This window comes from Pipra filicauda, unplaced genomic scaffold (assembly GCF_003945595.2).
Source record: "Pipra filicauda isolate LSUMZ 115617 unplaced genomic scaffold, ASM394559v2 scaffold132_size2486313_pilon, whole genome shotgun sequence".
NCBI lineage: Eukaryota > Metazoa > Chordata > Aves > Passeriformes > Pipridae > Pipra > Pipra filicauda.
Window position 1 is genome coordinate 713,959 of NW_024103796.1, and position 15,631 is coordinate 729,589.

General features: G+C 35.9%; 1 protein-coding gene and 1 long non-coding RNA gene across 5 annotated transcripts in view; one reads left to right on the forward strand and one right to left on the reverse strand.

Moving 5' to 3' along the window:
- Positions 1–15,631, reverse strand: part of CFAP54 (cilia and flagella associated protein 54) — a 108,178-nt gene that overhangs the window by 72,614 nt on the left and 19,933 nt on the right. For all 4 annotated transcript variants that reach the window (XM_027732276.2, XM_039378218.1, XM_027732275.2 and 1 more), the window contains exons 13-22: positions 15,286–15,371; positions 13,470–13,604; positions 12,269–12,416; positions 10,443–10,501; positions 9,313–9,441; positions 7,854–8,001; positions 6,966–7,043; positions 6,761–6,882; positions 4,746–4,919; positions 685–777 (exon numbers count right to left, since the gene is read on the reverse strand). In XM_027732276.2, coding sequence (XP_027588077.2) covers positions 685–777; positions 4,746–4,919; positions 6,761–6,882; positions 6,966–7,043; positions 7,854–8,001; positions 9,313–9,441; positions 10,443–10,501; positions 12,269–12,416; positions 13,470–13,604; positions 15,286–15,371 — 1,172 coding nt within the window. The remainder of the gene's footprint in view (positions 1–684; positions 778–4,745; positions 4,920–6,760; positions 6,883–6,965; positions 7,044–7,853; positions 8,002–9,312; positions 9,442–10,442; positions 10,502–12,268; positions 12,417–13,469; positions 13,605–15,285; positions 15,372–15,631) is intronic.
- On the forward strand, positions 1,469–15,475 carry LOC120322575. Its single transcript, XR_005562362.1, has 3 exons — positions 1,469–1,504; positions 12,899–13,032; positions 15,186–15,475. It is a non-coding gene; the product is annotated as an uncharacterized LOC120322575 (long non-coding RNA).

A 15,631-nucleotide genomic window follows, 5' to 3' on the forward strand; every position in this document is an offset into this window, starting at 1 on the left:
TGTGCAGAAACAGCAGAATGTGATCCAAAGAAAAAAGAACAAAACTACACTAAGGAAAAACAAAAACAAAACAAAAAAACCCAAACGACAACAACAAAACAAAAAGTTTTCAAAAAATTAAGCATCAAATTATAATGAAAAAACTACCAACACAGTCAACATGATCAATCGTGCTCACAGCATGGAAAGGAAAAAGCATGAACCTACAAGTCAATCATGTCTGAACCTGTAGGTTATTGAAGGACTTACATTATCATGTTGTCAGAATTAAGTAAGGCAATATCTGGTTAAGAAGAAATGGCTGCTAGAAGTTATGCAATTAAGAAAAATAATAACTTTTTTATCCATTTATAATTTCTCTTTTTTTGAATTCCTGGAGAGAGTAGTGTCTGAAGCACAGTATAAAAATACACAATATACTTTCTTTTACTTTTGCATTTCTTAGTTATCACTCAAAAGAACAAAATTATAACAGAAGGGACAGAGACTTGCTTAACTTTAAGTTTTTGAATAATTTATTATTCAAAAAAGATTCTTAGAAGTTTTTTGGTGTAAAGATCAAAAAGTTTGTCAAATGCTTGGCCAGTTACATGATTAAAATATATGTCAGATATACAGATTTAGAAAGTTGATGTTTTTTAGTGGAAGAGAGTATGACCTAAACAAGTTTTACCTCTGTCTTACCTGTTCTCCTGAATTTGGAAGTTTATTGTTATTCAACCTTACTTTCATATTCTTTCCTCCTGCTACAGAGCCAAAAATACTGTACCATGAAACCTTTGAAGAAAATGAGAACAAAATTTGTTGATACACCATACTATTTCCAACTTCTGCATAGTGTAGAATGTACAAATTTTGTGAAAACAGTCTCTGCAAAAAAAACCCACCTTAGTTATAAAAAAGTATAATCTAACTGCACTAGAAACATCAATTAATTTATTTAGCTGGAGAACTAGATAAACCAGTATGGTGGGTTTCTGTGGCTGGGTTTTGATAGCGGGGGGGCTACAGGGGGGGCTTCTGTTAGAAGCTGCTGGAAGCTTCCCCTGTCCAGTGGAGCCAATGTCAGCCGGCTCCAGGACGGACTTCCTGCCGCTGGCCAAGGCCGAGCCAATTAGGAGTAACAGTAATGCCTCTGTGATAACATATTTAAGAACAGAGGGTTGTTGCACAGAAAGAATTCCAGCCAGGGAAGAGCAGAATGAGAACATGGGAAACAATGTAGACACCAAGGTCAGTGCAGAAGGAGGGGCAGGACGCACTGGAGCTGAGGCCCCTGCAGCCCGTGGTGCAGACCATGGTGGAGCAGCTGTGACCCTGCAGCCCATGAAGGACCATCAGGGTGCAGAGACCCACCTGCAGCCCATGGAGGAGCCCATGCTGGAGAAGGTGGATATCCAAAGGAGGCTGTGACCCCATGGGAGCCTCAAGATGGAGCAGGGTCCTGCTGGAGACCTGTAGCCCTTGGAGAGGGAAGCCCATGCTGGAGCAGGTTTTTTCCTGGGTAAGACTTGTGGCCCCTGTGGGGGACCCACGTTGGTACAGCTCATTTGTGAAGGACTGCACCCCATGGAGGAGTGACCCACGGGACAGCAGTTTGGGAAAAACTGCTGCCTGAGGGATGGACTCATGCCAGAGAGATCCATCAAGGACTGTCTCCCATGGGAGGGACCCCACGGGAGCAGGGGAAGGACTCCTCTCCCTGAGTAGCAACAGAAACAACAACTGATCGTAACCTCCACTCCTCGTCCCCCTGCACCGCTGGAGGGGAGGAGGGAGAACATGGAAGGAAGGAGGGGTGGAGGGAAAGTGTTTTTAAGATTATTTTACTTCTCACTCTTTTGCTCTGACCCTGTTAGTAAGAGTCTGTTTTGCCTGTGATGGTGATCAGTAAGTGACCTCTCCCACCTCTTATCTCAACTCATGAATCCTTTGCTGTTTTTTTTTCTCTCCTCTGTCCAGTTGCAGAGGGGAGTGAGAGAGCAGCTTTAGTGGCTACCTGGCATCTAGCCAGGGTCAACCCACTACAACTACAGTGGCAACAAAAGCAGATTACCCTCCACTATCCTATTCCCTACCCTGAGCTACGCTATTCCTCAAAGCTATAGCAAAGCACAAACTCTGTAGTTCATCCCGTGGATTTGATGGCACCTAGATGCATTATTTGATGGAGAAGATTGGTATTCTTCTAAAGCTGGCATCAGGTTCTGATTCAGCAAACTACTTGTGGACAGATCCTTAAAATCAGGCAAAAGAAATGCAGATATGAAGCGATGCAGTAATATTTTCCAAACGAGCCATGTTCTTAGCTCCTACTGAAATCAATGTCTTTTAATGCCATTCAGCTGCTTATAAGCTCATTGGGCATATCATCTACACTTTCCAATCTTTTACAAAGTATCAAAGGCCTTACTGAAGCCTAGATAGATGACATCTGTCGGTCTTCCCTTGTTGGCCATTGCCATCCCTCCACCACAGAAGGGCACCAGATTGGTCAGGCACCGTTTGCCCTTGGTAAAGCCGTGCTGGATGCCCTGGATCACCTCCTTGTCTTTTATGTGCCTTAGCACGTCTTCTAGGAGGATCTGCTCTGTGATCTTCCCAGGCACAGAGGTGAGGCTCACCAGTCTGTAGTCACATGGATCATCCTTTCTCCCTTTTAAAAAGCAGGAGCAATGTTTCTTTTTTTCCAGTAGCTGAGGCCTTTGCCTGAGTGCCATGACTTTTAAAATATGATGGAGAGTGGCTTGGCAACAACATCAGCCCGTTCCCTCAGGACCCTGGGATGCCCATCATCAGGTCCAACAGACTTGTGGCTAATCAGCTTCAACAAGCCATCCTTAACCTGCTCTTTGCTTACCGTGGGAGGGATTTCACTCCTCCCACACACACCCAGAGGATCAGGAACTTGAGAGAAGCGGGAAGCTTCACTGCCAGTGAAGACTGAGGCAAAGAACTCACTGAGTACCTTAGCCTTCTCCATATCAGTCGCCACCAGTTTACCCTTCTTGATTATCAGGGGAAGTGCACTCTCCTTGGCCTTTTTTTTCTGACCTATGTACTTATAGAATCCCTTCTTGTTATTCTTCACGTCCCTCACCAAGTCCCGTTCCAGCTTTGCCTTGGCTTTTCTGACCCCATCCTTACACATTCAAACCATATCCTTCTGCTCTCCAAAGGTCATCTGTCCCTGGCTCCACTGGCTGTGCAGATCCTTGCTCAGCCATGCTGGTTTCCATCCTGCCTTGCTTGATTTCCACACCTGGAGAAAGAGCTCTTGAGCTCTAAGAAAATTTGTCTTACAATGAATACTGACTGTTTTTCAGAAGGAGTTATTGAAATTGAGAAGATTATTTTCAGTAAGAGCTTTAATATCAGAAAATTTTAGAGATATTTTGACTCCTAGTACAAGAACTATATAGGTCCAATTAAATCCTGGGTATACATTTATGCTAAGAAACTAGTAATCCTAAGTATCCAGTTAATCATTTCTTCATTAAAAATACCTCTCATGTCTGCTCAACATAACTTTAGAAAAAAAAATTCTTCTAGACTATCTGGATATAAGAATTACAAGAATAATAATATATAAGAATAATATATTATAAGAATAGTAATCATATTCTGCCATCTAGTGGCCCAATATGTTGCATTCATTCTCCTGTATCAAACAAAATGAAGTTTGAAAATTTACTAAAACAAATGAACTACTGAATTTTAAAGATTTTTTAAAATTTTATTTTATACTCCTTAAGGATAAAAAGGATTAACTTTTCCCTAAGTCATTAATTTGAAATTTACTAATAAAACTGCAATAAAACAGCAAGTTATAAAAGAACTGTTCACAGAAGCATTCTTACCATTATTAATAAGATTTGAGTGTAGCTAGTGTATTCAGCCTTTTTGAACCCTTTCTGGACATGGAACAGTCACCATGGATTTACCAAAGGCAAATCACATCTGATCACCAGGATGGGCCTCTGTGACAAAACTACTTGATTAGCAGAGGAAGGGAGATAAGTAGATGCCATTTACTTTTCACGGTAGTGCATGCTAGGAGGATGAAAATCAATAGACTTAGACTGAAGCAAGGAAGATTCCAACTGTACCTATGATAAAGAGTTTTCCCTATGAACATGTTGCCCTGTTGGAACACATTGCCTAGAGAAGCTGTTCAATCTCTTGTTTTCAGAAATGACTGCATAAAGCCCTGAGCAACCCGGTCTAATCTCACAGCCAACCCTACTTTGAGCAGAAGGTTGGACTAGAGACCTCTCCTAAAATCCCTTATGATCTGCATAGTTCTGTGACTCTACATGTTCAACAGAAAGTAAACTTTTCCACCTGAACTACGTCACTTCAACACTTCATAAACAGAGACTTCAGCGTGGTACTTTCTTGCATCATATGATGCAACAGTCTTGCATCTCTTCAGAAGGTAACTAGGAGTATATCAGCCCCCAAGCAAGTAAATGAGCTTTTGGTAAGTGGAATAAATAAGTGTTAGACAACAGAAGCACCAAGAAACATGATGCACTACATTAAGAAAGTTTCATATAAATCTGAAGATCAAAACAGTGAGTCACAATTGACTCAAAGAGGGGGGGAAAAAGGATACTTAATTAAGTCAGAATAACATAATCTTAAGAACAGAGAAAAATGTGATGCTACAGCACTGCTGAAACAACTTTTCCTCTTGTGTATTTTTTAGTTATTTCTCATGCAGTCATCATGAAAAACATTACCTGAATATCTGAAGAGAACGGAGCTGGTTTAAATGTCATGGAACAATGTGATCTAGAAAGTAAAAGAGGAGGAGGAGGAGTTCTGCTTTTTTTCTTGCTGCTCATAACTTCTTTGAGACTGTGATACAAGGCACTTTGTTCAGCTTCAACTTGCTCAATTAAAGTTAGTGCTGCCTATGATTTAAATTAAAACAAAAGGGAGAAACTATTAAAATATAACAATCAGAGAGATTTAGCACTCATAAATACTTTTCAGATTATCATAGAAAATTTCACTGCTATGTAGAAAACTTTTACAGATTTTTGTATATCGTCTTACATTCTAAATCAGGATAAACAGTACTTGGTGTAAGCTTTCATATGAAGATTAATTTCACAATTAGAGAATGCAGGGTTGCGTATGAAAGAGATAGGGTTGAGGCATATCCCATTTTGGAAGAATCTATAGGAAAAAAGAGAATGATTACAAATAATGTTGGAGCAACTAGTGCCAAGCAGTGATTAGCTCCAACAAGAAACAAAAAAGATATCAACTCTTATTTGAGAGAAAGCTGAAAACCTAATTTGTGGAATTTCTGCAGGAGCTGTGGCAGTGGTTAGACTGATTTTCTGTACTTCAAAAATAGAGGAAAGAAATAAAGTCTAGAAATGAAGAAAAAAGAGGAGAATGTGAGAAGCATCCATACCTGTACAGTGATTTACTGCATGAGAAATGGTTATTTGTATGCTCCTCAAAATAAACTGCTACCTATTTTGCTATAGAATAATAACAGACTTATATGATATGTGCTGAGTACAGTAGAAAAGACCAAAATATATGAGTAATTCTATATAGAGCTCTACAATAAAAAAGGTAAAAGCATGAAAAGAAAGGTTTTGTTGTTTTCAGGGTTTTTGCTGTTTATTAAGTGAGCACTGTCTACCTCAAGGAAGAAAATTAATTGAGCATGTAATATCAAAGGAGATCATATTAAGTTTGTCCAGACAAAGTGAATTCTTACATTTTCTGGCAAATAGCTGCAGATATATTATATTCTTTTATCTACACCTTTCTTGGTGAAAAGTGAACAGAAGCAAGATGTAGTGAAGGTCAGTGTAAATCCTTGGCAAATATTTGTTTGGGATAATCACACATTTCTTGGAAATTGCTTCTACATCTTCATTGGTGAGTACAGTTACAACTTTCATACCATATCACTACATCTGGTATTCATAAATAACATATTCTACAAATATATGAGAGATTTTTAATGTATATCTTTTCTAATCCAGTTTTTGAATTCTTCCGACATAAAAGATATATGTACTATCATGCTTCCAAATTTGTGGCACTTAAAAGAAAAACACTTTCCAGTATCCTCTTGTTTAAAATACTCTTTCATCTACTATATACTGGAAACTGTAGATTCTGTTATCTGTTGTACAGGCTATAAAGAAATTTAAAGCCCTGCTGATGAGGAGGCAATTTTCATGGACAGATGCTGGTACAAAACTCGGTAGAAAGACTCTCATTGATTTAAAGAGACTTTGAAATGAGACTATGAAGAACTTCTAGCCCAAATAAATTCCAAAATTCCAATTTCGAAACTTTTATTTAATAAGTGACCAGCCAAAGTATATTCTAAGACAACTTAAAGATCTTGGAAAATGAACAATCTTGACAGTTACAATAAGGAAAACTGCATGACATTTTGGCAAGGCACACATTCATAACTGCAAAGTCTGGGTGATTAAGTGTAGAAAGAAAGACTATATCTTCTTTCGGGTTTCCTGAAATCTCCATGTATGCACAAATTTTGGGGATGCGCTCTTTCCTTGTTTTAAGGTCACTTTATTCTTTCATTATAATGAAACTTCTCACGAAAAAAATTGACAAGTTAAAAACACACACTGTTCCTCAAGTTCCTTCCATTTTTCTTCTTTTTTAAGAAGGAGTAATCCCTGACTTAATTACACAGAACATGAAAAACTGTGATAACAATAAAGAATTTCTGTCATAAGATATTTCTTATTACCTCCAGTAGCTGCCTTTGGGAAGTACTAGTTAACTCTTCAGGGAACTTCTGCGCAGCCTTTTGCATCAAAAAGATTGCTCTGGAGAGCTTATTCCTTTTTATTTTTTTCATTATAAGTGCCTCTATAAAACAGATATTTTAAGACATTTATAAAACAGCATCAATAATTTATTATAATTCTAAAATCTTAATTATTAGGTCTTACCTGTTAAATAGTGGAAATCTTTATTATTCTTCACATCTGACTTACTAGACTTAAGACTTCTGTCATCCACTTCACCACCTGTGTGGGAAGGAAATAGCAAGTTATTTATTTTGATAGTGCTATTGTGAAAAATTCAGTGAGAGGGGTTAATATGTAGTTTGTAGTAAAGCTCTGCTCCATCTCATGTTCTTCTCTTTGGTTCAAGTAGAATTTCTTGAACAGATCATGCCACTAAAAATATTCCACCCTCCTGCTCTAACATCTCTAGTAGTTATACTAACATCACAGAAAAAGAGAGCTCTTGTTTCATCATAGGGAGCAGGCACAGGGGAGCTCTACAGTGTCAAACTAATGCTAGTTTTTAATTTTAAAAAACCAAAACAACACTAAGAATGAGAGAACAAGTAGAGTTTTTTCAGAAGGCATTTGTCAAGAGTGGGATATCTGCTGACTGAAAAGATATAAAGACAACTTTATAGGAGTAGAAATTCAAATTACCAAGAGCATTGAATAAAATATTCAAGGCATTCTCTAGAGAGAAAAATGGGATTACAGAAAAAAAATCTGCAGAACATCCCCCCATTTTTCTTTATCGGTGCTGTAACAGTTAATAACTAAAATACAAAACCAAACTGTCTAGGAATGAAATCCACTACTTGTAGCAAAGTTTAACTCCCATTGGTTGAGTAGAGGCTAGAGACTAGTGTCATGCAAATCTAAATTCTGCAAATTCAGTACATTATTTCTGTCTATATGAGGCATACAAACTGCCCAACATCAGCTCCTCTTCAAAAAGCAGATACTCCTTTATTTCTTAATATTTCAAAATATATTAACAAAAGGACTCTAATCAAGCTATGAAGATTATTTAACTTTACTGAAACCTACCTTGTGTAATTTTAAGAAGTTTCACGGCTACTCGATGTTGGGCTTGAATGAGCTCCAGGTGTAAATCTGCTACAAAACCATTATCTGTTCCTGTTTTATCATTACCACATCCCAAAACAGAATTCAAATTCTGATCACTTGAGTCCATCTAATAAATAGGAAGTGGCAATTAAGCAAATACAAACTTTTTTTACTTAGCTTACTGCATTTTCTTAACACTGATATTATTTCTGTACATTGACAAACACTGAAATTTGTCATATCTGTGTAATATGCAATCAATCAAGAAAGCACGGTCGGAAGGAGAATGACCAGGCAGAGAAAGCAGAGATAATGGAGAGAGTAAACTAGACAAAATCTGAGCATGAATAGGAAACTGGATCAATAATAAAGATGAAACTGAAGAAAAATACATTTTATTGTGTTACTAATCCACACAAATAAATTCATATTAGTGTAGAATGATAATATTTAGAAAATCTGAACTCCCATCAACAGCAAAAAATTCATTTTAATAATAAACCGTTGCAAGCAATAAATATTAAAAGTATTTCTGGTTTTAATTTATAGAAGAAATCTATATATTATAATTATTTCAAAAGAAAATTGTAAAGAAATCTTAAAAGAGTTCATAATTTATTACTGAAAGAGAAAAATGCTATTTCAACTTGTGCTGGTTTTGGCTGAGGTAGAGTTAATAATCTTCATAGCAAGCTGGCATGGGGCTGTGTTTTGGACTTGTGCTGGGAACAATATCGATAATGTCAGGGATGTTTTCATTGTTGTTGAGCAGTGCTTACACAGCATCAAGGCCTTTTCTGCTCTTCATACCCCCCCACCAGCAAGCAGGCTGAGGATGCACAAGTAGATGGGAGGGGACACAAGCAGGACAGTTGACCCTAGCTGGTCGTATGGGATGGGATGTCCCATATGGGGTATGGGATGTGGGATATCCCATACTATACAACCTCATGATCAGTATATAAATCTGGGGAAGATGAAAGGAGGGGGTTGTTTGGAGTGATGGTGTTTGTCTTCCCAAGTAACTGTTATGAGTGATGGAGTTCTGCTTTCCTGGAGATGGCTGAACACCTGCCTGCCCATGGGAAGCAGTGAATAAATTCCTTGTTTTGCTTTGCTTGTGTGCACAGCTTTTGCTTTACCTATTAACCTGTCTTTATCTCAACCTATGAGTTGTCTCAGTTTTACCCTTCCCCCATGTCCCTGTGAGGGATTGAATAAGCTGCTGTGTGGAGCTCGGTTACCAGCTGGGGTCAAACCACAACACTAATAAACAGAGATTTATTTTTTCTATTCTCTTCTTACATGGGGCAGGAAGGCAAGGTACATTTGCTAGTACTAAAATTCCTAAGTATAAAGAAAATATGACGTTTGTGTCATCAAAAGACAATATATTATTCATGGATTCTTTTGCAGTGTAGCTTTTCGTAAACTTTACCTTTGTACAGCAGTTGTCAAATATTGACTTTCCATCTGGTAGAAGGGTCATTAACCGAGATGCATTCATTCCATTAATTGCTTTTTCAAGACTTTTGTAAGCAATTTGTAATTGTTCCGTAGGAGTTTTCTGAAATGAAAACACATATAAACACATTTTATTAGATAACAGCATTAAAAACTGTAACATAGACTATCAAAAGTAGATTGCTATAGTTTTTAGCTGCCGAAGTTTAAAATTTGTCAAATAATCTTTACATAGGCACTGCTCCCCATGCTTTCATATACTTATATCAATGTTTTAAATTTCAAGTAGGACTGATTTTCCTTCAGCTCTAAAAAAAAAAAAAAAACCAAACTACCAGGAGTTAGCTTATAGCAGAATGAAACTGAATTTAAGGAATTAAGTTGAAAACATGGTTTTTTTTCACAAGCAGTTTTTCAATGTTCCATTAGATGTTGTTAAGAAAACACTATTTTTTCAGAAAATACCACCTTCAAGTAGACTGTTGCTGAATTAAGCCTTTTCCGTGTGTAAGCATTAGATATGTCATTGACAAAAGTCCTGAATCCTCGGACTAATACATATCTTTCCTTCTTAATGTGTTTTAGTAAGTCATTTGATTGGACAATTCTCCAAAGTGCTGAGCTCTTAACACACTGAACAAAGCAAGGACACTCAAGACGTTTCATCTATTCCATACATCCCTTACAAAAACAAAGAAGCGAAAGTACAACCCAAAATATTTTCCTAAATGAAGCAAGGACTAAAATTTCTACCATCTTTAAAAAATGTGCTATTAAACTATTTAAAGCTGGTACTACACATTGGCAAAAAAAAAGGGTGTATAGCAGAAAACAGTATGACCATGCTGTAAAAGTTTCAAATAAAACTTCTGCCATATAAAGGATTGATAAAAAAGACCCAGGGAAAATTTTCAAATTTTATTTCATTTGAAAAAATATCTTTGTTTTTTTCCTCTGCACTAGCAAGATTGTGTGAAACAATCTTTGTAAAACTAAATATAAAATTGTATTAAAAGCTTCAAGCAGAAATATGTAGGAGACATCCTGGAAATGTTCTTACGCTATTCAAAATCATCGTATTAATGAAGATAAATTAGACATTACCATCAGTATTTCAGGGATATCACAGGTTTCATCTTCTGACAGAGAGGCACTTCTTTCTCCTTTTTTTATAGGAAGAAAATCAGAAATAAAAATTAAACAAATTCAGAAAATTTTAGTTCCATTTGATTAGCTCTACTACTAATTTAAGAGTCTGGCAATAATTCAGTTCTTCAGTGCTTGACTATGAGAGGTAGTTATATTGATACTTGAAAAGCTTTCTGGGGTTTAGACACATAGCTACAATATGTACAGTTATACTAATACAGGAAATGATTATCCAATGATTTTGCATTTTTAAATTTACCCTATATTTCACATCAACATTATATCTAAGCCAGCAAAACTTGGACTCATTTTGTAGTTCCTCACATTGCTGTAGCATTCATATCAATTCTCCATTTTGAAATCAATTCGAATCTATTATTATCTAATTCAGAGTGGGTTTAATGCTAATTTTACTTACAGGAGCATTTTTAAGTATAGGTAGTCATATTTTTATGACATATACTATTTCAATTTAATATTTCTCTAAGTGGCATTATCACCTTTTAATGTTCACTTTGACAGTTTAAATTATTTTCACTTATAAAGAATGCATTCAGACTTGTGCTTTCTTTTTCAAAACAAGAGGAAGCAATTTATCAGTTCTGGGTTGCAGCCCTCTAATTTCATTTCTTTGCTGAAGTAAATAAATTTTTTACCCTTTCAGAGGGACAACCTTCTAGTCACTCCACTTTTGCCTGCTTATTTCTGCTAGTTCACCATCTCTTTCTCATAAATATGAAAATCTATATTTGCTCCATTTAGTAAATAGACTTAGCATAAAAATGTGTTTAACTGGCTATTTGTCAGCCTGTTTTGACCAATGGCTCCTATCTATTCAGGTTTTTTTTTCCCTCCAAAAAGACATATTTAAACTGAATGAAAAAGAATAGAAGTGGTTCTACAAGGATTCCTCAAGTCTACCTGAGAACAGTATCATTTTCATAACACCACCAAAAATAATATCCACTCTACCTTTATAATGAACAGTAGTTTTCCAAGATTTTTTTACTTTCAAAAGAGCAAAACTATTGTCATTCCTTTCTGTTTCTAGATATGGTCTAAAAGGATCTTTAACATTTACTCTCTAGTTACTGTAAAGCATTTATGAGAACTATGATACATATTCCAAAATACACAATAACAGAGAACTTCTAAAAGTGTGTCTAAATATTCATATTTTACAGCATTAGTCAGGTTTTGGAAGGAAAGGTTTTTAATGTAATTGTGATTGCATTATATCCCAATAGTGTCAGCCAAGTTCAGTTTCAAAGACAATTGAATTCCTATACAAAAATCAAGGCTGATGACCCAGTAAGAAAACCAAACTGATAACCCATAAGCTTCAGTATGATCTCAATATTCTCCTCTTTTGTTTGACCTGCCACTAGTTAACCAGCATTTGAATGCTCCAAATGAGCTGTAGCACGTACTGCCTTCTGCCCAGCCAATATTCAGGGAACGTATCAGTGATCTGAGGCTACTCTGAAGGGGCTAAGACACATATAGACCTTTGGGGAGGGCGAGTAATAAGAGGTGTAATTCAAAATGGGGATACTCTGGTATAACTGGAAACGTAAGGAAAAAAGGCATAAATCTTATGAAAATCAGGTTTCATTAGTTCCAATTACAGATGAAATTCTGTGCAAAAAATTATCATTCCACTCTCAACAATCTCTTTACATTTTTTGAATACCTATGTTTGTCAAAGTTTTCAACTCAGAAAAGTTCCTATCTTGAAAGTCATTCTTGAAAGAAAAACAAATGTTTGTTGAAAGCTTTACCTTCTTTTTTCTTAGATTCACTCATAGAATTAGCTATGTTTTCCAACACTTCAGTTAGACATAAGGTTATCTCTGCAAACATTGCATTCGTGTCTGCTATGCTGCTCTTCTCAATTACTTCATTTATTATCCAGAGTATATGAACCCACTAAAAATGGGGGGAGGGGAAAGAAAAAGAATCAAGGCAGAGTTAAAACAAATTTTTGGAAGATATTTATGTATTACAGAGGTAGATACAGTTTTGCACTAAAAATTATTTAAAAATATTCATGAGCATGCACACAACTCCTTTCTTGGATTGGTCTTCTTTTTCTGAATGCCCCCAGATTAAGATGGTGAATTTATGCTGTTCCATAGCCCCTGTTTCTTCAGAGAGCAGACTTTTTTTATTTTAGAATATTATCATTCCTGCCATTCCTTTGAGAAAGGTTTATGAATGTTCCACAGCCACAACTTTTATACCTTGGTATAGTGTAGTAATTCTTCCAGTAGATTTGATCATATGCCTCTCATTTATCCCAGTATCTTCCCACTTAAACAGTATAAGAGACCTGAATGCTACTGTTGTACATACAGAGGAAAGTAACCATACACTACCTCTTGGTGAATCTCTGAACAATTTTATTACAGGGACCAGGTCACAAAATTAACTCCTCCAGGAACTGTTCGGTTAACATCAACCGGCAGCCCAAAGAAACCAGTATGAATTATCTTCAGAAGACTGCACTTCACCAAGAGCCTCTCAGTCTCAGGAAAAGTTCAGGGTAAGGCTGTGACTCTGTCCAGTGGGACAAATACTATTGATCCCCCTCTGCCTTGTCTTAAGCTGTAAGGTTTTTGCCACTTTGTTCAACTATCTAGAGAACTTCCTTGAAATATATTGATATTTTCTGCCACAACATATCAAATACTTCTTCTTTTATTATGCCCAAATGCTTTCACTATTTTAGCTTCTTAACACCATGGCCCACTGGTAGAGAATGGGTTACTTCAGCACAAAAAGACTGAGAGATATTTTGATGCTGACATATGGGAGCACAGTTTGTTCAAAGCATATATACAATTCCTATTTTCAGTGAAGAAGAGTATCTGCATTTCACCACAAGAAAATGTACTTAGGCTGGATACCAGCATTTTATCTTGGCTTAACTATAATAGGCTGCATTCATATTAAGAGAAATACATTATAATGAAGGAGTACTTGGTAAGCTTTGTATCTGTGGATATATTCTAAGTAGTCACTTCCACTTGTTTGGATTTGCTGAAGTTCCATTTTACACTTCTGCCACAAACACATTATTACATCAAAAAGTATTTCTTTGTCAGGATGGACATTCTGGAAAGAAAAAACAATATAATTGTGGAAACAGGTAGGCATACAAACACACAAATAACCCAGTATATCAAGAGTCTCAACATTTTTCAACACAAGTAAATAAACCATTATCATATGTAATTTTCTTCCAAGGAATGACAACATTTTGACAACATCTTGAAAGCTTAAGAAATATTTTTAAAAAGTAATTCTGGTAGACCACCCAAGCTTTTCTTCTCCCAACAATACAAGTGGATTTAGAGGTTTGGGGGCTTTATTTCTCTTTTTTATGACAAGCACTTAAAAGTAACACAGACAAGGAAAGAAGTGAAATGAAAATTACACGAGAAAGCAAATTATCTGTGAAATGTTATAATAATCAACACATTCTGGAGAAACTTTACTTTTTTTTAATTACAGTATTTAAATATTTGCAGAAGAAAATCTAAATTAATAGGGGTTTTTTGCATTGACTGAGTACTTCCATGGGTTGTTGGTGCATCTCAGATGATGGAGCAGTGAAGAACAACTTAAAGAACTAGAAAAAAAGCTTGGAGTGAAATATCTAACAACTGAAAGAAATGTTAAACGACATCTGCATCTTGTGAAGAGAATAATTAAGAAATTCAAATCTCTATTCAATTACCCTCCTAATCAGCACATTTTATAAGGCAATAGAGGCCATCTACACCATGTAAAACACATTCTGATCAGAGAGTAAGGACAGATTAGGTATCAAAGAGATTTGTGAGAAAGTGTAGAAGAACCAGAAGAGTTTAAATCTAGGTAACTGCCTCCATGATACAGAAGTCATGTTAGAAAACTGACAAATCATGCTATCTAAAGGTACAGCTACCTCACAGGCAGCGTATTTTGACTGAATATACTACCCTAATGCTAAAAATGTGTGTGCCCTAATTGTATTCACATTGTGTCAATGTTCAAATTATATCTAAAATAAATTTTGCAGTTAAGACATATGCCATGTTAGAAGAACAGGTTTTTTCTAAGGAAAATTTTTCATTAGTCTTTTGGATCACAAACTATTTCAATGTAAATGCAAGAAATGGAGACATTATATATACATGTATATATACAACACTAGGTTTTCCCTTCTCAGTAGCACATTAAGGGGAAATCTCAGTTTCAGGATGTAATAGAAAAGTGGGAATAAACAATCAGAGGTATAATGGGATTAATTCTTCAGCACAGAGAGTCCCACTCTCATTGGTTTTGTTGTTGTTGCTGCTTCTTTTGCATTTTTTGCAGTGAAAATTAACCTTAAATTGCAGACATACTGCTGCTATAAAGACATAATTCCTTAGGGTAACTGCCCCCATTTCTACAAATATTGCAGAAATGTTTTCTACAGCTGAGCGTATTTGCCTACCTAAATCTAACATACGTCAAGAAATTTGATCTCTGCTTGATAAGCGAAAACATGCAATCAGCTCTACAGTCTTCCAAACAGATTTAATATATATGAAACATTTTTAAGTAGCCTGATTACCTAGCAGAAATTTTAGAAAATTAAACCATTTTTTAATCACAAATTGATCAAATTTTGTAAGTACATTTTTTCATTTTTTTATACTCTTACAGGTTGTTAATTATGCAACTGATTCCTTTGGTCTTCAATTATATGCATTAATCACAAATTAAGTGATACACTTAAAAGAAACGTCTCTAATTCTGTTATTACCTGCTGAGATGTGGAAACACAGGAAAACACTGTTGTTGCCAAAATGGTAAGATCGTTATAAGGCTCTCCATGCTTTAAGGAACCCTCTACATTCAATGTTTATAAAAAAAGAAAGAAAAGGACAGGTGAGACATTATATCTAATTACAAACCTATGTTTGAAAAAATCTGAGTGAACTGACTTACTGAAATATGCCAGCAGACAATGTGGTCTAAGAAACAGTAAATACAGCAGGGATAGATATTCCCAAGTTTACTCACTTCTGTGAAAAGTGAGCATTTCTATTTTTAGGTAACAGAAAGTTTTCAAGAAATTTGCAGGGTTTTTTGATTGTCATAGAATTTAA